Source organism: Telmatherina bonti, assembly GCF_933228915.1.
Source record: "Telmatherina bonti genome assembly, chromosome: 6".
Lineage (NCBI taxonomy): Eukaryota > Metazoa > Chordata > Actinopteri > Atheriniformes > Telmatherinidae > Telmatherina > Telmatherina bonti.
The window spans coordinates 26920691-26946930 of NC_136624.1; the positions used below are offsets into that span (position 1 = coordinate 26920691).

Genomic DNA, 26240 nt, shown 5'->3' on the forward strand with positions numbered 1-26240 from the left:
ATATGCTTTTAACTGTCAACCCTGAGTTTTAGAGGAGTCGTTTATTTTCCAGGTCTCTCTTTGTATTTTTCTCCCCATCCCTCTCTGTCATTACAATGCATTGATTTAAAAGGCTTAATTTCTACAGGCTGTCTCAGACTTATGGACTCTTCAGATCAATACTGAAAGTGGTCTCCCATCAAATGACCCTGAAGAAACTTGAGCTTGTTGAGCTGAACATTGTAATTTAGCCCAGCACAGTCATGGATATTTTGGTTATACTGTACTGACTGATGTCCTGATAGCTGATGTCCTCATCACAGCACTTTTTCATCAAATTAATGTACTGAGATGATATTGTAGGATACTGTTACCTAAATTTTACAAATCACATTGAACTGGAGCACTGAACTCTTATTTGCATTGCAGTCAATGCCGGTTTTTACAAGAATGTTGCAAAATACCTTTTGTCCCTTACTGAGTCATCAACTGCTTCATCTAACTTAGATCAATACCATGTTAATACTTATCGAAAAACTGCTTATGCACAAACCCAGTACACAGCACAGATTTGAACAAGGTAGGTATCACCCATAGCTGTGATTTGTCCTATAATGTGAATGGACACAAGTACAAGCTGAACGGATTATGAATGGATGGATGGATGGATGGAACATAACCCACGCAAATATTATAAAAAGTTAAATATTTTTTTTAAATGATTTCTTTCTCTGACTTTTAAACATGGTGATGATGATGTTGCCAGTAAAAAAAAAAAAAAAAAAAAAAAAAACTTCAGTAAAAGCCACGTTTTGTTTAAAATATCATTTTTTCTAAATTAGACAGAAGATAGTCACGTGGTAGTTAGCACAACTGCTTTACAGCAAGAATGTTCTTTGTTTTATCCTCTACAGGGGTGTTTCTGTTTGGAGTCGGCATGCTCTCCTCATGCACGCTTTCTCTCCAGGTACTACAGCTTCCTCTCACAGTTCAAAAACATCTCTGCTAGGTTAATCAGAGTTCACAAATTCTGGCTTGAAGTGAATGTGAATGATCGTTTTTTCTCTGTGATGGACCAAACTGGAAAGCTTCAGCCTTCCCATAACACTTCACTGGCATACAAGCTTATAGAAAATAGCTAATAATGTAAAATCCTTTCTTAGTGATGGTATGAGCACAAGTCTGTAATCTCTACTCTAGAAAAACAGCTTGTCTTTGTGGAGCCTTCTGACCATCAATCTTTACTGAACTGTATTGGTGAGAGTTTAAAAAAAACACTTCTGTGTGCTACAAATTGAAAAGACAATCTGCAGGGATTACCTGTCAGAGGTGATTTGTTGTTTATGACCTCATGTATCTCTTATATTTTTCATCTGAATAATAAAATTTAATTATGTGTGCTTCTTGTGGAGCTGTAACACTCATCCCCTGTAATAAGTAAAACCAAAATTAGATGAGTGGAAGAAAGATGACACTTTTCATAGTTATATGAGATGATAGTTTGGCCTGTATAAACTTCATATTTGTTGGCACCAAACAACGTCTTGCTATTTAAGTATTAGTGAGAAAGCACACATTCAGCTAGATATTGCTGACTTTTCAGTTTGAAGTTAATCTACATCAAACATCAAAATCATATCAAGTGGGGTTGCTGATTTCTGCAATGTACTTAATATAGTTGTCCGAATTGCGAAAGTCAAATGAGCCTCACACACCCAGCATGCACCAGATTAAAGTGGAAAGGCTTGAAAAAGTCAATATACTGCAGCTACTTACATTGTGCCTCACAGCAAAGGGCAGAGCCGGTGTGTTAGTGGGTTTTTAGACAAACTGAAGGATTTGTCAGGTTGACACAAACACTTTACAAGATCAATACTGAGGTTGCTCCATTTTTTGCAAGATTCTAAAAAGAGGCAACTTGTTGACAACATATGTTCCATTACAGCTTAATTTGGAAAAAAAAAAAAAGCATTTCCTGTTTATTTAACTCGGTAAAGGTTAGCAAAAATGCAATCAAATAGCTCTGCAGATGTCTGCAAATCAAGCCAGCGCTAAGGGACTAAAAATGAGCTCCTGCTACAGTCAAGCTTTTGCCAAAAATGGTGTCTCTTGTTTTCTCCAAATGCAGATATTCTTCAATATACAGTGTTGTCTTGTTGTGTGATATGTTGTTCTGGTAACAGATGCATTTTTGTTGCTTTCTGTAATTTACTGATTTGCATCGCGTTGCGTTGCATCCTGGTCTACTAACAGAGATACTGTGCATCATAACATTGGTTTGTCAGAGCTGGACAAGAAAGCAGCTACTATTAAGGTATTGTATTTTCCAGCAGGGAGAAAGTTAAGATGCACCTCTTAAAAAAAGAAACACAATATTTAGAGAAGGGATTGCCTTAAAAAAAGAGGATAATCTTTAGAGAATGCAGACTGTTTGTGCAATTCACCCAGTGGAGAACACATAAGTTATGCATTTTTGATTCAAGTAGAGATCACCAAGATGGCCATATGCATTATCAGTACTCATTTTGATATCATGTGAAGTTTTTTGCATGTTTTTGCATGTATATCAAAGTAATTGAAATAGTCTTGGTGGTAGTAACCCATTTCATTGGATGTATCCAGGATTATATGATGCCATGATGGCACAAACAAACTCTCCATTCGACAATGAATCTGAAAATGAAACCTGTTGTAATAATTTGCATCTTTGACCTGTAAAAATCTTGCTCTCAGGCTTTCGCATTGCAGCTCTATCAGGATTTATATGTGCACGTGTGCTTTGCTATGTGACAGCTGCATTATGTTGTTTGGTGGAATTAAATTAAGGGGCTACATTAGATGTCCATTACTGTGCAGGGCTGGCATGGTGTGTCTGGGCTTTTTATGTGAACCACAGATAATAAACACGTACTGAATGCAGAGCCTTGTTAGCTCTGTGGCTATTCTGCATTTCTTAAATTGATATGTTGAAAAAGTAATTTGGAGAAGCTGCTGAATAATTGCTGTGGGGGGGGGGATGGCATTTTTCTGTTGTCAAGATGATGTTCAATGATACCCAGATGGCAAATACATTAATGTCACTAGAGCAAGTGGCTGTCTCTCCTGAGAATGCTCACACTCTAAAATCATTACACCTTGGAAAAGGGTTGCTACAAACTATTGCTGTATTTGCAAGATCACTCACTTTGCTGGTGTGGTTATCAATTGTTCAAAGTTAAAGGAAAATTCCTCTAAGTGTTACTGTCACAGATGGTCTAATCCTAATGAACCAGACTAATGAGCCAGATGCCTCTTTGCTGCATGACACAAGGCCCTATGAGGGTCTATAAAAGGAATTCTGGATACATTCTTTATTGATAGCACTTACAAAAATGTGTTCATATTAAATCTGATTTGATAGGAAATTGTTAAAGTGATGAAACTTTACTTGCTGACTTCAGGGGGTTGGACTAGGATAGAGGAATAGAGATTTTTTTTTTTTTTTTTTTTACTATAGATGCCCAGTTGTGTCTGAAGAAACCTGAGAAAACATATAGCTGATGTAGAAAACAAACTGTGATGAAGAGAAAAAGCAGAACTCCTTGAAAATAAGATAGTTATGCTTGAATTGTTGTGCATCATGTCTCTTGGTTATTGCTTTATTTAGCTTGGTGTGTGATTTGATGATGGATGCAGATTCAACCATCTGTGATCCAGTTGCAGTCCAGTGAGATGTCATGAGCATTTTGCCTGTTTGTTTTCTAGCTGACATCTTATGTGGTCCTCTCCTCATCTTTATGTGTCTGTCAGTCCATTCCATCTGCCATCTCTCCATCTGTCTTCCTCTCTGCGTTTACTTATAATCTGCTTTGCGTTACTGTTGCACAAAGGACAATCAAGGTTTTTGAAAGTCAACACAAGCACACTTAGAAAGCACATTTGTAATTGAGACTTGAAGATGGCACTGAAATATTTGCGATGTTGAGAATTGATGCTGGGGTGATGCTAATTGGGGTTGCATTGTGGCTCCGCTGACCTTCTACATCACTGAATCTGTTCCAAGAAGCCTGTGGAAATAACCATTTATGTACAACCAAGAGAGGTTTATTATTAGAAGTGCACAAGGAGGCATCCATTTTCTGTATCTTGCACGCTACAGTTGGTCTGCAGTCCAGTAGAGGGCGGCATAGACAACTGAGAAGTTTGGAAGGTACAAATGGCAAACTGAAGCTTTTCTTTCTCTTCTTTTCTCTTTCAGGGCAAAAGTGTTTCGGGGAAAGAAGGTCCTTGGAGATTACGACATCAGAGTGGAACAGGTATCAATGATTTTTAAAGATGTGATGTGTCAGAATTATTCATTAAAGGTTAAAAGGGATCATGAAAGAAATGGCAGACATGAAAGTGAACAGAAAGGCTCTTGAGTATTTCTTCTGCTCTGAAATCTACAAATATCCTCAGAGGAATTAGTTGGATAGACTCAGGGCAGAGATCAAACACCTGAGGAACTAAGAACATTTACATTACACTCAGATAAGCTTTATGACTGTGTTTGAAACTGCATGCTACAAAATACAGATTTATCCTGCATGCATATAATGCTGTCATATAACACCGCTGCATTGTACAGGGTAGTCTCAAGCTGAAATATAACATATACATACATTGTGTACATTTATTAATGTAAAGCATCATTTTGTTTTCTGACAAAAAGGAAAATATCCATTTTTTATATTATATGAATTATATTATATGTACATTGTGACTTTTAGCCCAAGAGCTTTGAAGTTACAGGTGAACATTGAATTCATTACTATGCAAAATATAAAACAATCATATTTTCATTAGGAAACTGCCAGTATGATAACAGATCAACAATAGCAAAAAATATTATTGAAATAATATTATAATATAATAATGATGTTATTTTCATGCCGTGCATTAGCTTACTGATCAAACTTCTTGTTTAGAATAACTAACCTTTTTTTGTCTGCAAAGCAAAAGCATTTAATCTCTGAACTTGTATATCTGTCATCCGTAGCAAACGTATCTTTTGTGCTGCGAATGAGTAATCAGAGATAAATGTGCTGTCTCTCTTTTTAAAGCCACACACACTTCTTGACATCCTGCTAGCTTTTAAGTTTATTTTAAATCCACATTATGCTAAAAGCATATGGCATATTGGTTTCATATTGGTTAGACCAGTTAACCCGCAGGCCAATTTACAAAGCTTGGTTAGTGCACTTGAGATGACTATTGTCAGGGGTTTCACACTAAACAGTTTCACACCTAATAGATGCTAAATTACACCTCCAGCCTCACCACAAAGATGAAATATCCACTAGACGAGACAGATGTCAGCCGCTATGAGTCAGAAAGAAATTTTCACTCTGTCTACATAAAAGACCAGCAATGTGCATTATTTACCAGTATGATTGCTTGGTTTTATGTTCATAATGGAGTACACAAATGAATAAAAGCTGCAAAAGTTAAACTGTTTTTATGCCTCTATTTTGGTCGCTTCTGCTAAAAATGCTCATCAAAGGAAATTAAATTATAAACTAATGAAAGTAATCATTGTTACTGAGCAGAATTTACATATGAAGTTAAATTTGTTCAGTTTTTTTCAGTTAGTTAGTAATAATGTATGGAAACTGACAATAAACTAAACTCCACAAATGTATATTTAAGACAATAACTAGAATTCAAAACACAGTCATGTACAGTTTCTAAATGTATGTAATATATGACGTTTTTTGTGTCCTGCCCCCCACCCCACCCCTCAACCCCCTCCTCTGCGCAGGCCGAGTTCTCAGAGATCAACCTCATTTCCCATTCAAATGGAACCTGCAATGTGGATATGCAAGTCATAAGGGGCGGCACAAAAGTGGTCAGGTCAGTCTCACAGATACATGTGCATATAATGCATATAATGATCAGTTGAGATTTCTTTAACATTGTTCAAAACTCGATTCACAAAGAAGCTGTGCAGCTTTCCTAATCAATCACTGGAACAGCCCTGGAAATTGATGGGATCTCTGTGGAAATAGATTACTTTTATAGTAATTTATATCCCCCAGAATATAACTAAGATGTACACACTTCATGCTTTAATCTTAAACCTGCCACAAAATGTATTTTGCAGAAAGTCCCTGAATGCTATATGATAAACAAACCTTTGATGCAGAGATAGTTTGTCCTCATAAAGGACAAACCAAGTTGAAACTACTGCTTTGAGCACATACTCCCTCAAATGAATTCTCACAAATAGGTTCCACTTTGGAGGGCCTTTGTTTGCTATTAGGGCATAAAAGTGCTGATTTGTGTATCAGTTAATAACAATATTTCTGTTTTGTCTCATCATGATGTATTTGGAAATAATGAACAGACTTGTTTACAGGAAGCTCTGCTCAGAGGAAAAAGGGCAGAGGCGTATAACCACAACCATTACCCACAGCTGGCACAGTAAATGAGCATACACACATATGAAACAGATCATCACAGACATGCTTGCACACTATAAACCACACTGACAGAGACACCAGTGTCCTGGCTTCAGACTGACAGCAATTAAGCGAGACTGTAACTCCCACTGTTCAGCAACATTTAAGACTAGTAGGAAATTAATTAAGTAGTTTCAGCCTGACACAGTTATACTATGAGGATGGTCTGCAAATTTACCAGGACGTTTGATGAAAATAAGTTTGCTTTGAATCACAAGAGAAAGAATAATTAACACTTATGTTTACAGGGATTTTTTCTGTGTAAGTTTATCTGACTCTACACTTCTGCCGTGGCCTAAATACACTTCCCCAACTTGGCCTTGTTGTGGAAACACATTTAAGCATGAACATCAGTTTTTCTGTTTGACTTCAGGGCCAGCTTTTTCAGACCAGGACGTTCCAAACTATCTACATTTGTCTCAGTAATTACACTGTCTCCATCAGCTTCAACACACAGCAGTGATTTGCTAACTGCTCAGAGACTGCATGTTGCTTAGTAACCTCCATCCCATCCCTGGGCATGTCACTACACAATCTGCCTCTGTGCAGTATTATCTTCATTTCTTTCCGTTTCATTTTATATTCCTATTTTTACTGAAAAAAAAACTAAACATAGCTAAATGACAATTATTCATTTAAAAGAAAATTTACCGTGTTAAAAACACACGAACTTTAATTTAGTTTTGCCAAAAGAGAGAACTGAATATAGTATTAACAGTTTGAGCTGTATGACTTCTGTTTAACTCTTGTAGATTTAGTCTCTTGAAGCATTTACTTACCTCCCACTGCAGGAATATGTAGTTACCTTCAATATGCTAGAGTAGTTTAATGAGAAAAGTATTACTTAGTGGACAATCATTTAAGTTAGAAAGTCCCATAATTACAGTTTTGATCTACTTTTTTCTCTTTTTCTTTTCATTTAATGATCTTGTCCAGCATTTAAGCAAGCAGACTGATGTTCTGGATGCTGTGTTCTGCTGAGCAAATTTATTTTGCCAAGGGGAGCTTTTATAGATAAAATGATCCCCTTGTTTTTCTGGATTCTTATTTTATTTTTCTATTTGTTTTGGATAATTGTTCATATTACCGAGTTTGTGCTGCTGGACCAGACCGGAGAGGACAGAAGAGAGACAGAAAGAGAACAGAAAAGAAAACAGAGAAAACAAGAGAAAGAGATAAATACATACACGTATATACACATACATACCCCCCTACATACATATGTACACCCACACAGGCCAACTCTAGATTAATGGTCCCTGCGGAGAACAAAACCATCCTTTTTTTCTCTTAATTTTTGTCATATGAAGAAACAAGCAGATTTACGTTACAATTCTACCACTGTTGGTGTCAACAAATCTGAAATCTTATGAATGCAGAGAATTACATCAGTCTGTATCTCGCTGCTACTTTTCTCATAATGTCATGGGTTTGACCCTTTAGAGCTTATCTACTGGGGGAGATAAGGGGTCATCAGGCCTTATTTTAGAACCTTGAACCCCCAAAGTCAGTTTCCACAGGTGATGTCTTACTATTCAAAGTTGAAGTTTAATTAAACATGTTAACAGAATGTCTAAGAAAGCAACTGATGGTCGTGGTTTAACATATCTAATAATCACGTTATGATGCAAGTAAGAATGCTGACCACTTTCTGCACACTTGTTCTAACTCAGCCCCAAATAACGTGAAACATTTTTTGGATTTAACATTTTTATGTGATCTTTTGTTTTCGTTTAGAGGGTTTGCGTCACTAAATACCTGTCAAGAAAGAAAATACTAGACAGCTTTATTACTAATGTTAAAATGAATCCATAAAGAAATTGAACTTCTCTGAAAAGATACAACAGTTCTGATGAGGCGTGTGACCATTGGGCCATAAAATGTAGAACAACAAAGCTTCGCAAGGTAAAGTTTTAAGAATGAGAGGACAGATTTTTTTTTCTACCATTTTATAAGGATATGCTGCATAGATTCACCTTTGGTGAAGCCTTCTCCAGGCTCCAGTTCCTCCATAACCCATAAAAACATAAAGCTAACAAAAAAATGGATGGGTGGATGATTTTATGGACACTTGAAAAGAGAATCACTTGATGAAAACAGAAGGATGGGCCTCATGCTGAAACAGTAATGGACTCTGGATGCTACTTTAAGTCAGACCCCAGCAGGATGAATTGGGAGCTTACTGGCATGAACCAGTTGGTTCTTTTCAGTTTAAAGACAGACAATCAAACCTTAAAACCACTGCCTGTTTCTAAAAGATGCTTTCTTCAAGCAGTCATATCACAAAAAAGTATAGCACATTCACGAAGGTGACACTCTTTATTACTTGCAACGTTCTACTCCTCTACTTGATAACAGCCTGGAAGATGACTGCGTTACAATCTTTCCTCTTTCCTCTCCAGAGTCAAATCCTGTGGAGAGCTGTAGCATGACATATTGCACAGCATCTGGAGGCTGTTTGCTGCTACACTAAATACAAAAATATTTTGATTTATGCTCATTTAAGTTAATCATAAAATCATAAAATTGTGAACAAAAAAATTTGACAAGGGAGAATTTAAATGTAGTTGCTTTGTGATTGTGGAGAGTTGTATGTTTCCTTGAGAAAGACTAACTATTTTCCAGGTTTCAGGTTCTATTATGTCTTAGATTGAATAAGAGCTGTGTACAGTTAAATGTTTAAAGGGGTGCTATGATGGTATTTGGAGTTTTCTGAGCTTTCTACAGTTTTACAGTGTTGAATCCTCATCAGACATGTGAACAGCACTGTTTTTTATCACCTAAACACATTTGAGTTTGAGTTTGAGTTCCAGCACTCTGTCCGTTCAGTTTCCATGGCGACAAAAAACGCGTTGTCTTAGAGAGTTTTTTTCTACTTGGAAATCCTTGTGACGTCCCGGGGGATAAGGTTCGGTGATTGGTTACCTTCTACTGGTCAACAAGGGCATGTACAAATACATCAGGTGGGTGGAAAACATTGGATAAAGTTATTTCCAACGATGGCTGGTGAGTTTACCAAAGAGAGACATCCTGCTGCATTCGTTGCTGTGGGTTGCTGTTTTCCACTTTGTTTTCAGGGTCTGATTCAGGTTCCAACATGTAGGGCTGTATGCTGTGTGTTGACATTGTATTTTGTGTTTTTTATTGAGTTCATATGAGCCTAATCCTTCTGTTTATGAGATGTTACTATGACAGCGAAAGCAGTTGTGGTGCGCGCTCCCGATGTAGTGCAGTGGCGGGAGGCGGGGCTTAATGCGGAAGAGTCTCAATCCACTTGTTTTGCCCACAGGCTGATCTGACAGCCTACGGAGAGGGTCGGTCTGAAGTAAATAAAGCTATTTGTGACAATAACTCGATCAATCCCAACCCTTCTGGTCTCAGAAATAAAAATAAATTAGCCTGAAATGCACATAATAGTTCCACCAAGGAATTTCATGCATTTTGGCAAATAGTATTGGATCCAGCAACTGTTCATGCAATACTCCATACATACATACACACACACACACACACACACACACACACACATATATATATATATATATATATATATATATATATATATATATATATATATATATATATATATATATATATATATATATATATATATATCAAATGACAGAACCTTTTACCAACTGCCATTTCGGATTATTTCTTTAATCATGCAGTGGTTAAACACAGCACTGCAGTCCTCGTTACTGCTAACTCTGCTGTTTGGCGGTGGTCTGCCACCTCGGTGACACATGTCGCCAGCAGCCCAGTTCCACCTTCCAGTGATGAGGTTACACAACAGGACAAATCAAGCAGGAGGCTTGCACTGCGCCCTGCCATCCCACATCTGCCTCCAGCTGGAGGCAAGAACGCAATATCATCTTTTGGTCCGAGTCAAGTAATAACAAGACAAGAGTTGCAGATGATCAAAACAGTGTTACATGTAATTACTCGCAGCGGCTAATGAAATCAAGTCCTTAGTATTAAACTGCAAAAAATGTTGACCCATTTAGAGGGGAAAAGAAATTGTCAGGCATGAGCAGCAGAAAGTAACCAAACACTGTTTGATCTAACATTATTTATTTACTGAGTAAATGCTAGTATCAAGATTCAACTTAAGGGTTAATATTGATGCATTAATATAGGGAATAGGTAACATTAATATAGCAATATACATTAATGTACTAATATTACTTAAAGGTACCAAAATACATAATAAAAAAGATCCACCCTGAAGCCTACAGAAAAAGATTGTTTATTTTTTTCTCAAATGACACTTTTTCAATAATGTGCAATTAAAGCATGTTGTTGAAATAGTTTTGTCATTTTAATGATTCATCATTAGAAAATAAATGTAACCCCAATTATCCACTGCAAGCTTCATTTCTCATCAAATCTCTTTCAGCATCGTGACAGATTGTGTCACATTACCAAGCAATCCAAAACAGGGGGTTATTAGGAATCCTTCACAGATGACTATCTACACTCCTCTGAGATATTGCCATCTAATTGTGTTTTCGTCACTGTGCAATTTTAGTTTTTCTTTTTTTATTTATGTGGCCCAGTCAGACCTTTGAAACATCACTGTTATTGCATCCTCAAGCCTGATTTAACCCTCGGTGAGTTTAATTCTGCGTGACATTTTATTTGGTGTTATTTAATAAATCAAATAAAACTGAAAATATTTCATGGCCAAACCCTTTTTTTATGGCTGTGAAGACACAAAGTATATTTAATGAGAAACTGTCCTTTGAGCCCTATTGCTATTCTGTAGACCACTTGAAGATTGCACTCCTATAATGAAATGTATCTCCGTAACAATGAGGTCCATTCAAATACTTTTAGAGTTGTGAGAAATGGAACAGTTGTGAGATTTGTTATATTGCGAAAATATTTGTATGTTTGTTAATGGTTACTGTCATGATGTAATGTTTCTTGTTCCCTTTAGTTCTTGGTTTTCTGCTTTATTTTGTAATTTTCCTTGTTTAGTTTACTTGTGTCTTTTTTCTTGTAGATCCACCTGGTCTTGTTAGTTTCATCCATCTTACCTGTTTCTTGTTCTGTGTTTCAATATTTATACCCATTGGTTTCTGTTCCCCTTTGCTGGTTCATTGTGTTAGTTTAGTATGTTTCGTCTTGTGTTTGCTCAAGTTTAGTTCGTGCCTCAGTCAGTCTTCTGCCTGGGTGTAACTAAATAAACCGGAACCTTCTCAGCAGTCTGCCTCAGTCTCCTGTATTTGGTTCCACGCCTCTACACCATCGTGACAGTTACTGCATTTTCAGGATTCATTCATTCAATAATTTATATTCTCTACTGCTTAGTCCAGTTCAGGGTCATGGGGAAGCTGGAGCTCATCCCAGCAATTAGCAGATGAGACGCAGACTACACTCTGGACAGGTCTGCAGTCTATCGCATTTTCAGGATGAATGATTATTCCTTTGAAAAGATGCAGCTGTAGCTCTGAGCCTCCATCAATCATATTACAAAATGTAAACATGAGCAAAAGTCAACTCTGATCAAAGTGAAACAGAACAAAATTGGGGAGTTTTTAATCGACATTGCAGCGAGGTCGCCAAAATGGCCATTTTGCCGAAGTTTAAAGCCATTTGTCCTCTAACACATCAGGGTTTTAAAGGTTATGTAAGTGCATGTAAAGGTTTTGGAAACATACACTGTTGATTCAGCTTTATGTATTTTCTTATTCCAGGTCATTCAGGCCTGACTTTGTCTTGGTGCGCCAACACGCATTCAGCATGGCCCAAAATGAGGATTTTAGGAACTTGATCATTGGTCTTCAGTATGCAGGCATTCCCTCGGTCAACTCCCTGGACTCCATTTACAACCTCTGTGACAAACCCTGGGCTGTGAGTGACCCCTGTACAATAAATACACAACTGCACAAAGTGTTTTATTGTCTACATTTTTTCATGTGACACATTACAAGCCATGTTTAGTTTGTAGAAGTTTTAACATTTGCTTTCTTTCTTTTCCTATTCTTTTCATCTCTCCTTCAGTTTTCCCAGCTGATCAATAATCAGAAGCGGCTGGGCTCAGACAAGTTTCCCCTCATCGATCAGACCTTCTACCCTAACTACAAAGACATGGTGAAGTTCTTTGATTTTACTGGACCTTGTGTGTTGTCAGTCTGCCTCACTTTTCTTTTGACTTTTTATAAGGGGGGAGTTCACCGTCGCTTAGGTTAGGATTAGGTTGATTAGGTTTAACACTGCATTGTCGACACATTTTTAACATAAAAATTGCCCATCTTAAGTTAAAGAACTATATATTTTCTGTAAAGCCATAAACATATAAACAGATTAAAATTTACATAAATCAGTTCTGTTATCACTAACACAATCATGCTTGTATGGTATGTTCTCTTACACAGGATGATTAAAAAAGTCAGGCATTTTTAAAGGTTGTTTTTACTCATAGGTCCTACATTTTGCAAAATTGATTTTCTGAAGGTTTTTAACAGTCATAGGTGTCCCCCATGGCCTGTGTTTGAGACCCATAAATGAATCAATTCTTTTACCTCCCCTAATTGCTTGTTCCACTGTTCGGTAAATGTATGCCTGAACAGGTGAGTCTGAGACATTTAACTTTGTGACCCTACAAAGTGAAATATCCACTCCCCTAGCACTGGATACTGCCAGCTAGCTAAGGTTCATCTCGAAAATCAACTAGCAGGTGCCCGAGGAAAGCCAAATCCTCTCCCTGAGGGGGCCGTGGAGTGGGTGTGGCCAGGCACTGCTCATTAACATTTAAAGGTTCAGACACAGGGAACAGCCCATTCTCCATAGAGCTCACTAGCGCATGTAGGAATGGCTGAAATTGTGGTAATACACTTAAAAAACAATGTTGTTTGATCTCTAACAGCCGTATAAAATAGTTGGAAAAGTGCACAATATGGGACCTTTAATGTGGGCATTTTAGTTCCACAGAAGCATTTATGAGACCCATACTAAAGCGATGAGAAACATAAAACCATGTCCTTCATCATTAATTATTTAATAATGTGCACAAATTACTTTGCGGGAATTCTTAACAAACTGAGAAAAATCCACATTTAATTCAATCTAATGTTTTTATAGTCAATGTCACTTCTGTTTAGGAGTGTTGTGTTCTATTTCATTGGCTTTAGGGAATCAATAAAGAGACAATCACATGCTCTTCCACTGAGACAGTTTATATACAATCTTTTTTGGTACATGGATATAGAAAAGTCTATTTAGACAGACACTGAGACATAAATACAACTCAAGCAATTCTTGCAGTATAAAACAAACAAACTATTACAAACTTTACTTTAGCCATACAATTATAATGATTTTTAATCCTGCCATTCATTAAATTATATGTAACTATTATTATATTTTAAACAGAAATGTTTACAATGTCGTGCAAATCATTGCATTAGATTTAAACATCTTAATGCATTCATTGTTGACTAATGAATTTATATAATGAAGTAATGAAGGTAAGGATAAATTCATTATAATCTGTAGGATTTCTGTGAAGTAATCCAGAAACAAGACAGCTGTCACTTCAGAGTTGGGCTGTCTTATAAATGAATCTTTACATTTAAAAGCATTTAAATCATTCATTATATTTAAGATGACAATTACCCACTTCCTGTTTTAGAGAGTTAAAGAGATTTGAATCATGTCCTGTTACATCATTTCCTCTTAACAGAACAGACTTTGCCTCTGCTGGTGGCAGTGTTGTTATATAGAGCTGGATTAGATTTTTTTGGCACAGGAAAGAGCTCAACCACGGCAACTAAACATACAAAAAACCACAAAGTAAGAATTTTTATACTATAAGAAAAGATTGTTAGCTTCTAAAATGTTAATTCCAGCTAAAATACAATATTTACAGTTTCATAAATTTGACACTTGTGCTTGTATAGGATTCCTGCGTCACAGAACACATGAGCATGATTAAATGGAGAATATGTCATGTTGATTTTTGTATTCACAGCAAAGCTGGAAAGAATTAAGTTTTAGGAATTGAAGATGTTTAGATTTTACTCCATCTCATATAAACATCTTCGTCCGTTGAAAGTTCATTATGCAGCACAAACATATTGAGAGTCACAAAAAGCTATCTGCAACAACATGAAGAAAAGAAGTCCTGAAAGAGATATTTCTCATCTCAGCATCTGAGATTGTATTAAAAAGCAGATGCTGAGATAAAATAAATCAGCTTTTTATTTTTTGTTGAATTTAATTGATGAAAAATTACAGCCTATAATTTTTAATGCATCCTAACTTTTGTTTTAGCATCTACAAATATGACACAGTATGCAGTATGGTTTTATTTTTATTGAGAGATTTTGTTAATTGTATGTAAAATGGAAAACTGTAGTCACTTTGCAGTTCAAAGCTTTGTATTTTTTTCATTAATTATCTTATTGATGGACAGAAACTGTGCAATTTCCTCATTTCTCAACTTAAATTCCTACATATTCTTATAAACTTGCACATAAAGAATTTTGGGCTTTTCATATTTGTAAAGGAATGCATTTACCATGAGGTGAAACACTCCCTCTGGAAAGAAAGGTCAGCACTAGATGTTCTGCTCCTGTTTTCACTCTGTAATAGCAAGTGAAGTGGAATGTGTGAGAGTGTGAAAATGAGTCAGAGGAATGCTGAAAGCCCCTGCAGTTTAAACAAATTTTCCCATCCTTGCTGAAGCCACAACCTCAACTCTGCTAGCAGAAGATCAGTGTCAGAGTGTCAGGTTACCCTTTTAAATCCTACAAATTTGCCATGTTTTCATTTCAGGTGCTATATTGTGCATGCCAAATCTGAACTACATATGCCACATCAGGCTTTTTTTTTTTCTTTTTTCTTCAGGCATTTTAGAAGGTCAAAATCAGACACAGAATCACAGGTCACGGGTCAGTCATGTCTAAGAAGTCTTTCTCAGGTGGAGGCCCTCCTCTGTACCAGCTACAGCTTGTGTCTGAGCGGCGGATACAAGCGTACTGCCGAGCCTGCTCCCCATTTAGACTGTTATCCAGCAGCCAGTCTGTCCACAAGCACTCATTATCCCCTGTGGATGCACACGGCACGGTGTAACAGGTGTTGATCTGACAAGAGAAGAATCATCGATTAATCTTCTATTCATCTCATTGTTTGGTTCTTAAGTTGGTGTCCCTCGTGTATTAGTTTTGGTTGTTAAAAAAAAACTGTCAGGGAAAAATAAACGAAGTATGATGAAGTGTTGTTTTGAATTTTAAAAAAAAAGAGCAAATGAAAACATGTTTGTGCTGAAATAGAAGGAACACTGGAGGCAGAGCAGAAAAAACAGCTTCTAATTCCTGGGTCAACCCACAAGCAAAAAAAACTGGTGTGAGGAAGATAAATACGTATGAATAAAGACTCAAAAGTCATACTCACTCTGCATTCACAGCCCATCTGGTATCTGTAGTTGAGGTTCTTCTTTTGTGATAGTGATAGATTGTCCCACGATTCCACTAGGTCACACTGGCCGATAGAAATCCGGCCATCACTCCACATACTTCCTGAAAGGAACCATCACAGCACCAGTATTTAATCTGACATCCATCAAAACAAAATGTCTTAAGTCTTATAATTAGAAAAGCTTGAGAAGAAGACATTAACCATCTGGTTTTAAAAATACAGCTATATGGAGAATTAAATGAAAAGACATGTACAGACAAGCATTAACTGTGAACATGACTAATGTTAGCAAATCCTGTAAAATTTATTTTCCCACTAATAAAAACTCCAATGTGCCCAGCATCGCGAAAATCCTGGCGAAATTGTAAACTTAAAGAAGAGATGTTGCATACTGTACCTGAAAGCAGATATCCTGCTTTATTGTTAGAGTCCAGCTTGACTCCACACAGTGAGGAGAAGACTGGAGTGTACACATACTGGATATCCTTGGCTCTCTCGAAACCTTTAAACATCTATACACAGAGAAATGTAGGGGACAGTAGAAAACTATGAGCCTGGCACAAGGAAAAAAAAAAAAGTATATTTTCTATGAAATGTTACTTTTGGGGGTTAATTTTTAATAAAACAGCTTCAAAATATGGATATGAAAAGGGTTACATTATTATTTTTTTGTTACCAATTTCACACAGAAGACCCTTTTAATCCTGATCATTTTTAACTGATAAAACTACAGACTCACTCTGCTGTTATTTGACAAAAATGGGGATATAGGACATAAAGGCACAAGGACATGATATAAAAAACACCCATAAATGCTGCTTTGTGGCATTTGTGCCTTTCAGGCTGTTGTGAGACATCACTGATCTGTTTGTGATGTCACTTTTATGCCTTTTTAATTTTCCCATTACATTTAGGACAGACACTCCAGACATAAAGCCTGCAGCCTTTATGAAACAGCACACACAGTGAAAACGGCACGTGTCCCCACGAACACAGCTCACCTTGATCATTTTGATTTCATATTGGATCATCTTCATGTAAGGTGAGGAGCTGTTGCTAGGTGACACAATCTTCTCTCCGGAGATCTTTGCCCTTATCACTGTCAGAGAAAACATAGACGGAAAGAAGAGCTGAGACGAGTTTAACTTACAAATAAATGTAAGAAGATGGGAAAAAGTGATTTTAATGTCAGAGATGATGGGAAACAATGAATTCAGTTTTTCCCTCGGTGAATGGGCAGATAAATTGATGTATAGATAGATTTGTGTAGCGTTCCACCCGCCCCCCCACCTCGTCTTTTTGACCATTTGTCTGGCACTTCTCTTCCTCCCCACACAGACAGTGTCGCAGCCTCTCAGTAGTGATACAGGATGTGTCCCTCTTTTCCTCTGGGAGGAAGTTCAAACCCACATGGAATAACAAGTAGCTCTACTTGCTCACTTCCAACCAAATCCACCCACACACACACATGTATGCATACGATGTTTACACTGCACACACACCAAGCACATTTGTACTCCACGCACACAAATTACAATGCTCAATCTTTTTGGTAGCAAATTAAGTCTTAGCATTATTGCCTTTATTGCTTCAGATCAGTTTTTCCCATCCACATAACACATGCAATCGGCAACTTAAGACATTTGTGTCACTCATGTAGCTAATTGACAAATTAATTTCACTCTCTGAGATTTCCTGTACTGTGATAACAGTACTGCAGCTGAAACAATCAAACCTAAATGAGTTTGCTATTACAGCTCCACAGAAAATGCCACACAAAGTGTCGTTAACTCAAAAGCAATAACACCGTAGGTAGGACAACACGGCGAGTACTCATCAGAGAATGGCTTGAAATTTGGTCAAACAAGCCCACACATGACAAACTGGTACACTGTTTCCGAAATAGTAAAAGCTTAGCAATTCTAAGTATCCACCAAGGTGCTAAAAGCTTTGCTTTTCTGGGTTAAGATCTTTATATCATTTATGCTAATTGTGAATACGCAATTTAGCTTTTATCAATGACGTATCTGTGTTCTCATGGTAACGGGTATTAATAGGCGTGTGTTTTATATGTCACTGACAAAATGTGCCAGATGAATAAGGGTTATGGCAGGGCTTCATTTTGCCACAGTGGATGATGTTCAGTGAGAGAAAATGTGTGTTGATGAGTCTGACACACAGCATGATTTGATGTGCCATCAGTGCTATTTTTCAGGAGACCCGGCTAGTGATGCAGTGTTACAGAATTTTCTAAAGGCCCAGCACATTGCTTACTTTATTCTAAATACAGAATTTGGGACAGTTATTCTGCTTGTTCAGTGTCTTGGCGTTGACACAAACTGCTAACATTAGCTTGAAAGGAAGTTAAAAAACTCATGATGCTGCCATTTTCTTTGTCAAAAATCTGATTGCGACTGCGACTCATCTTAGCCAACAGACTCAGCAGACACCAGCTAAAAATGCCAAGACCTTTGTCCTCAACTGTATTGACAAACAGTTTTTGTAATTTAGAGTGCCAAATGTGCGCTTATTACCACTCTATCACTGTTTTTTTACAGTGTTAAAATTCCCATAAACAATCGCTCACAAATATCCCTGATGTTCATGTCTATTCCTGTACAAGAGAAGGTTTCACTGTGTGTTAGAAAAGGATAAATACAGAAAACGAGGAGCCTGAAATGGATGAAAGACATAAGAAATTCAATGGTATTACAAAGTGGGAGAGACAGAGTGAAGCTCACACACAGCTTAGCAAACCACCCCCTTGGTTTTCCCTTTGGCCCTTCACATAACTACGCCATGTTTTTGTGTGCTGGTAAGAGGAGGAGGAGCTAAGCCTGCTGTGTGAAATCGGCTCAGGAGAAACTGAGGCCTTTTTTTGTTTGTTGAACACCCCAGAAGACAGAAAGGCTGACAAACATTTGTGTGAGGCACTAAGAGTTAAATCTGTGTGCATTGCATTGCCCTGTGCTGGACAGATGCTCCAAGAGTGGTTGTTTTTTTTTTTTTTTTTTTTTTTTTTTGCAGAAAATGTGAGGAACCGAGACTGTGTATTGTACTGTAAAAGTCAGAATGCTGCTAAAAGTGGCCAAAGTCAATCTCAGAATAAGTGAAGATAAAGATCAAATTCTCTCCCACATGGCATGTTTTGCAGACTCCACACTTAGTGGAGGCCCAGGGGGGTGACTACCTAAAAATATCTTATCTATTATATCATATCACTATACATATACATATACCTTATCTATTAGATAATATTATCTTATTAATTATATTTAGATTTGCTGCGCATGTAAGTTCAGTCGATATGTTTTGATATCATGGATGCATTTTGGTTCATCTTGCATCAAACTCGAATCATTTGGTTATAGTCAAGCCTGTAAATTACTGCTTCAGGAGCATTTTAGGGGCAAAAGTTGTAAATAATCAGTTTTACTTTGTGTAGATTGGTCCTATCTGATAATCATAAAATTTGTGTATTAAGCAGGTTCTAGTTTTAAGTTGTAGCTTTTGTTTCTTTTCGGATCATACACAATGAGAGTGCACTATAATATTGAAATCTTTAAGTAGTACCACTATAGTACATCATTTTGTAAATGAAAACATAATAACTATTTTACAACTAGTTTATTGCTGCTAAGAACTTTGTGTTACTCAAAAGGTAAAAATAATTCATTTTAGGTGACTTTGTAATGGTTTTTTTGCTCTGGGAGATTTGAATGTTTCACTTGTTTTCATGATTCCATATCTGTGATTGAACATTAAGACATCCATTCACCTGGTCTCAGGGAAGTATTTGAAATAACACAACACCTTAAACAACATATTACCTGTTTTAAGGCACATTTCATGTTTAAGTTTCATGCTGAGTTAGAGTCAGTCAGTAAAACAGAGAGAGTACTCTGCACAACTTTTTCTGGAAGCAGGTAACCCTACTTTTATTTATTATATTTCTCATATACCTTCATGAGGCAAAAACATTTATTGAGCAGGCGTTTTTGTCAGATTAAGGTTTAGTGTGAAAATGTTGCAAGTATAGTTGTAACAGCTTGCAAAGATTTCTTCTGCTAATATGTTGATCGACTGAAGTCCGCAGCTGATGGCAGGAGGGGAGGATGAATAGTGGCTCCTGAGAGGAACCACTTTTATGGTATGATTTTTTTATTACATTTTCAGTTTCAGATACTACTTAAAAATGTTTACATGTCAAAATAACTTAGTCATGGTTAGAGTTTGGGAAGGTAGTATGACCGTCATCGCTGCTTGTGATAAAAAATCACTCAGATAAACTAAAAGACAAGTTTGTTCCTTCACTGATGCTGTCACATCATTTCAACACGCCGTGTGCCCCCAACACAGTGTAATGAAGTTTCAAGGTAATTCACAAAGATAATGTTTCATCAGCTATGTTGGAACGACGACGACTCGCTACACAGAAACACTGTTCTGCACCATTCATGATTTTCACGCTGTATTTCCTCCCTCATCCTTCAGAGCAGCTCTTTGATCTAAACTTTTGGCAAGACGGAATAGATGTTGATGAAGTGTGCTCCACATATTTGCCATTCCATCTAAATCTTTCCATCTGAGCTGAATAATGCGTCTATGCAGCGTGTTAATGATAGCTAATACACTGAGGCATTTTAATGCTCTGTGCACGCATCAGATGGTTTGCAGCTTGAGCTTTGCAGTCTATCATTGAAAGGACAGAAGTTGTTATCACTAATTAGCCTGAGTTAGTTCGAACTGGTGGGTTCAATTATTTATTGAGCATCTGTCTGCCCTCTCTAGATAAAATTGAAAAAAAAAAATCTAGGTTGGATCATGTGCTACACATGACCATTTTTGGCAGTACATTCAAATTATCAATAACTCAGCTGAAAAATCCTTACATGCTCAGTTGATGAAACCGTTTTCTTTGCACGTATTGTCTGAAATTGTTACACCCTCTCATGTAAAGATGTTGTTTGAATTGCACAGGCTAGGTTACCCACTCCAGCAGCCGCAGCTGTATTATGCACAGAATTAGACAGGTACACCTACAGAGGGAGAGCGCCTGCATGCCTGCTCCAAAGCTACATAACTTTAAAAGAAATATTGCAAACTTGTACCATGAGAACTGATGTTGTAAGTAACTTTGCCCCCCTCCCAGATGAATTGGCACCCTTATCATGCTCACAAAGCTGGACTGTCAGCGGGCTTTCACACCGATACTGTTAGTATGCAGACCATCAGACTAAGCCTATAGACATGGAAATGAAGTTGGGAAGAAAGAGAGAGATGGAGTAGGCCTGTGCTGGCATGGACTGGCCCCTGTCCAGCAAACACACACTCACACAGAGGCACACAGTGTCAAATACACAAACATGGTCAGGGAATTGTCCAGGGTCTGTGCGCAGATGGGATATTACTCAGATACACAGCTTTATTCACAGAGCTCATCAACTCTGACAGCACTGTCAGGTCAACTTAAGGCCACCACCAGCCTGTATTTCGAAAACAACCAGGATAGAGTAATCACAGACATCGGTGAAGTAAAGGTTTTTCTCCTGAATACTTGAGGTAAATAAGGATTTTGTTATTCTGGGTCCCCGGAAGTAATGGCCTACCTGAAAAAAGACCACTGACTGTTTTTGCAGACATGAATTCATACATGTAACTCTAAAACATGTAAAGTTTCAAAGCAGGCCTAAAGGAAGTGATGCTTGCCAGTTAATCATCAGCCTGATAAGCTTTCAGTTGTTATCTATGTTGTATAGGTTGCTATCTAATGCACTTTTCTAATGTTTTTAAATAATTGAAATAATGGGTTCTTGATCTCACTTAAAACAAACTCTTCAGTCAGTATCTGTTTTGTTTGTTAGCTGATCATTAATCGATCGATAAATACATTTTTAAATTTCCCTTAATAGGATCTTGTTCTAACTGAGGGGAACTTTCGACTCTGACTTCTGATTTTGATGCTGACCTTAGTGAAAAACATAGTTGAACAAAATAACATGCAGCTTAAGTATTGGACAACACTGCCTAGAAATTATAAAAGATTACAGTTTGTGATTGTGGCAAAGTTGCAAAAAGCCAGCTATTTTGCCTTCTGCAGAAACAAACAGTTTATCAGAACTGATGAGGAAAAACTGATTATTTATCACCACAAAATGAGCCTGGTATTCTTGTTGTGAGACTATCTAATAACAATAAAGTTGTTTGGTATGAGAACCTGCAATAACAATTGCATGAAATAAAAGAAAAGTACACTTTGCAAGAGAATGACTGTTTATGTGGGGGTCAGATGAGTCAAAATCCATTAAAACGTTTAATTAAGAAAAAGATTCACAGACTGAACAACCCTGGCTCTGAACAGCAGGCAAGATGACAAACAGCTAAACAGTTTATGCTACTGCTGTAAACCACAACTGTATGTATTCACCTTTACTTTTACCTTCCACTGGCATCTAACGGTCCCTTTCAACATGTATCTTTCTAGCAACGATCATTCTCATCATCAGAGAATAAACTGGCAAAAACAACAAGGAGTTTTTCTTTGTAACACACAAGTAAGTTTGTGTGTTTGTATGACTGTGGGGTTGCAACATATTTTGTCAGATTAAAATGAACTCCTGAAACACCAAATCTGAAACTTCCAGTGACCCATAATGTCTACATTCTGCACAGAGACCGTAAAAACGACTAAATATGTGTGAGCAGTAAAGTTTGACACAAAGGATGATTTGAAAAAGATGGGAAAAATCATTTGAGTGGTATAAACATTCAATCATGTTTGGTTTATATGCTTCATAAAAACTCTAAGAGAGAGTGATGATGTTGGGCATGATCCGTGGGTCATGGATCTGTGTGAGAGGATGTGAAGCATGCAAGCGAAACATCGCAGGAATTTTTTTTTTCCTCAAATAAGATGCTATTTGGCATAGTTTGGCAGTCCAGTCCAGTCCATTGTATATAAGAATATAACAAGAATATAATAAAAATATAACAAGTATATAACAAGAATATAACATCATTTTTATGTGGAAATCCAACTTCCCTAAACTTTGACAGAATTGTTACCATCACTGAACTCGAGTGTAAAAACGATTCCCTGCTGTTTTGACCTCCTTGTGTAATCCTACAAATGTCCTTACTTTTGTGTTGCTTGATTTAGGCAGTAATACTCGGTCAGCATTGCTACCAAAGATAGTAAGCTAACGTGGAAAAATTTTACTTTATGATAAATTCTTTATACTTTTGTGACACTTTGGCGCTTTGATGTGGTTAAAGTTGCTCTTACTACTTTAATCTGGAGAAATCTAAATCCTGATAAAAACTTTTGTCGATAATCAATCACAACTGTTATAAATAGCTTTTAGATCCTGGTTCAGATCCAGGTTGAGATTAAGTTTAGATTAAGTCTGAGCAGAATTTGTTTCTGTTTTTGCGTCTCTCATCATGCAAACAGCAGTTTTACAACTTCTTTACAAGACAATTTTTTTTATACTTCATTATCCTTTGATCCATCTGTGCAAATCAAACAGGGCTTTTACAACATACATCTGTGTACATATGTACACATCTTTGCTGTGTAAATCCCTCCATCTCACAGCGACCAACAGAAAGATGAAACTGAACCATTTCAACTCCACCCACATCCTGACCCTCAAACTTGCCCCCCCCCCCATAATAACCTACTACTTTCAGCAGCATGCTCACAATTGTTTTGTTTTTATTCCAAATATGATTTAAAAAAAATAAAAGACATGAAAAATAGAAGGAATTAAATACATGAAATACAAAAAAAAATAGACACAAAACAGAAAAACATGCAATCAAAAGTTTCAGCAGACTTTTTGTTTTCTAATACTTTTTGTGATCCAAACAAATAAGTAGCCAGAAAGAAAACTTTTTACTATTTTATGTTTGCAAAAAAATATTACAAATGATAACCTTCACCTTGATTGGAAATAACAAGAAAAATAGTCACTTTCTCAAAATCTGAGCTCAATAACTAAACATACTTTTCAGCTGGAAGGTCTGCACCACCTCACAGTGACTCAAATCCATTTATATATACATATGCTGCCTAAAAAGATAATCATTTATTTGGTTTGTACTGCATCATCACATTGAGTAACTTCATGTGATTGTGCATGCAACTAAATCACATTTGTCTCCTTAATTTGCTGTTGCTCTTCCGTCACATACTCAGTGGGTTTTAGATTGCTGGTAAATTACTAAGGTTAAAAAAAACAAAAAGAAAAACCTGAGTTTTGTTCCAAAGTCACCACCACAGAATCAGTCTATGTGCATGCTTACAATGCCCTTCTCTGGTATTTTGATGTCATTAGAGTCAATGTTATTGCCACTAACAGTTGATATGATTACAGCATTTCTGTGAATTTTTGCATTCATATCCAGAAAGATGTTTTAAAAAATAAACCTCATACTGATGTTGCCCTTAAGAAAAAGAAGGGGAAAAACCTCCATTTAACTTTTTTGAATGTTAGACAAGAATAAAAATAAATACTGGAATATCTGTGGTGCCGTCAAAGTGTTTCTAAGACTGTTTTTCTTTCCAGTGTAATCTTACACACCTAGACAAATGACTATAAAATCATTAAATCAAAGACCTGACTCTGTAGACCACCTATGTTGTTTTGATCAGTTCTGCTTGAGTTTATGCTTTTTTTTCAGGTGTTTCTGGAAAGCTAATTATTTTCCATGTGGGGAAAACATTCACACTATATCTCTGTCAAAAATATGGTACATTTCCTGCTTACAACAGTTCCCTGAAAACATTGCCTTAAATACTCTCATCTCGTTCTAATAACCCAAATCTAATTAGAGCTTATCATCGTAAAAACCGGTCCCAGCTTCCATTTCATGCTCATTATCTTTTTTTTTCCACACATATTTTCAATGGAAGAGCTGACCCTTAAAACCTGATAGGAGACAGACAGTAATCAGATGTTCAAACCCCAAAAAAAGAACTTTTCTTTCCTCTTTCTCTCCCTGATTTTCCCCTGCTGGAGTGTGACCTTTGACAGAAGCACATACTCTAGCTTTCCGCACTCTGCAGCCAAGTACTCAAAGTCAAAGCATGTTGGTTTTGGTTTGTGCTGAGAGAAAGAACTGGGTGGTAGGAGGGGTGGGGGTTACTGGACAGAGAGACAGACAGACAGAGAAAAAGTCTTGTTGGTCGTGTTGATTCACTTTTGTTTTGTTAAGACTTGCTTTTTGTATCATAAGTGGGAAGAAAATGCAGAAGCGTATTGACAAAAACTACTTTACTCCACTGATTCTGGCCTTTTCTCTGTAACTACAAATCAGAGTTGATTAATCAATGAGCAAATCATCAGTTAATCGACTATGTCAAAATTATATTCACTTCACAGTGAAACAATTCACACTCTAAAAGACTGGAAGTTTGTTTTCTGCTATTCAGGTTCACAGTGTCCATAACATGTCTGGTCATTAACAAAAATGCAAATAGGTCAGAAACTCACCGATCTCAGCGCTGCAGAAAAGCTGTTGGGGGTGTGCTGGATGGCAGCTGCATCCCTCCACAACTTCCTCCATTCCTGCACCAAGCAAAAGGAGCATCCAGAGCCCCAGACACATGTTACGCTGCTGGGACACGGCCATGATAGCTGATTGCTATCTCTTACTGCTCCACCACTCGGTGAACACTCGGCAGCCTCTTCTGATCCTGTTAAGTTTCCTGGGAAGCGAGTTGGGTCCACAGTCAGTGAGAGGGGTGTGTGGCGTATAAGAGAGCGGGGTCGAAGTGGCAGGATGAGCTCTGCTGAGCTGAGAGGCAGCTGTGGATAGAAATGTTTTCATAAGTTTAAAGTAAACCTCTGAATTCAAGCTGCGGCAAATAACTTGGGTTGAAGGCTGCTGCGCTCTTTTCTCTTCCTTCTCTCTCCCCTTCTCTCAAGACAACACACAGAGAGACTTACAATAGTTGGATCCCCTCACACTCTGGTCTTGAATGCTGAGAGGGTCACACACAGAGAGCCTCTTATGCGCTCAACAGTTTAGGGACAGCCTCTTCAAATGCAAGAAAAAAAAAACCTGCCATGCTTTGCTTCTTCTCAAACACTATTAATTAATATTCAGTTATAACAGAAAATTAAAGTCTTACTTTTTCATTACTTTTGTTTAATAACGTTCAAAATTAATGTCAAAACTGTAATACTATCTTGAGCTTAGTTTGTGTTTAATCCTGAGAAACGTGCTGACTAGCTTGTTGAACACTATATCTAATAAACACAATCAGTATGTTATAGTCTTTTTGTTAAAGTGCATTTTGTAATACTGCTGATTAGTTTAAACTTTCTATGTTGATCATCTAGTTACTTT

At 37.1% G+C, this 26240-nt stretch overlaps 2 protein-coding genes across 2 annotated transcripts in view; one reads left to right on the forward strand and one right to left on the reverse strand.

The window, feature by feature from the left end:
* The window catches only part of syn2b (synapsin IIb), a gene marked incomplete at both ends in the record, with an annotated part of 83683 nt that overhangs the window by 45292 nt on the left and 12151 nt on the right, over positions 1-26240 (forward strand). Inside the window, 4 exons of the mRNA XM_079241587.1 lie at positions 4217-4274; positions 5759-5850; positions 12161-12317; positions 12468-12557. Coding sequence (XP_079097713.1) covers positions 4217-4274; positions 5759-5850; positions 12161-12317; positions 12468-12557 — 397 coding nt within the window. The remainder of the gene's footprint in view (positions 1-4216; positions 4275-5758; positions 5851-12160; positions 12318-12467; positions 12558-26240) is intronic.
* Positions 13633-25690, reverse strand: LOC306756747 (metalloproteinase inhibitor 4-like). The gene is made up of 5 exons (XM_079241588.1): positions 25382-25690; positions 16886-16983; positions 16282-16396; positions 15861-15985; positions 13633-15550 (listed from the first exon to the last, which is right to left on the reverse strand). Exons 1-5 carry the CDS (start codon positions 25518-25520, stop codon positions 15353-15355), a joined length of 675 nt encoding a protein of 224 aa, XP_079097714.1. The 5' UTR covers positions 25521-25690; the 3' UTR covers positions 13633-15352.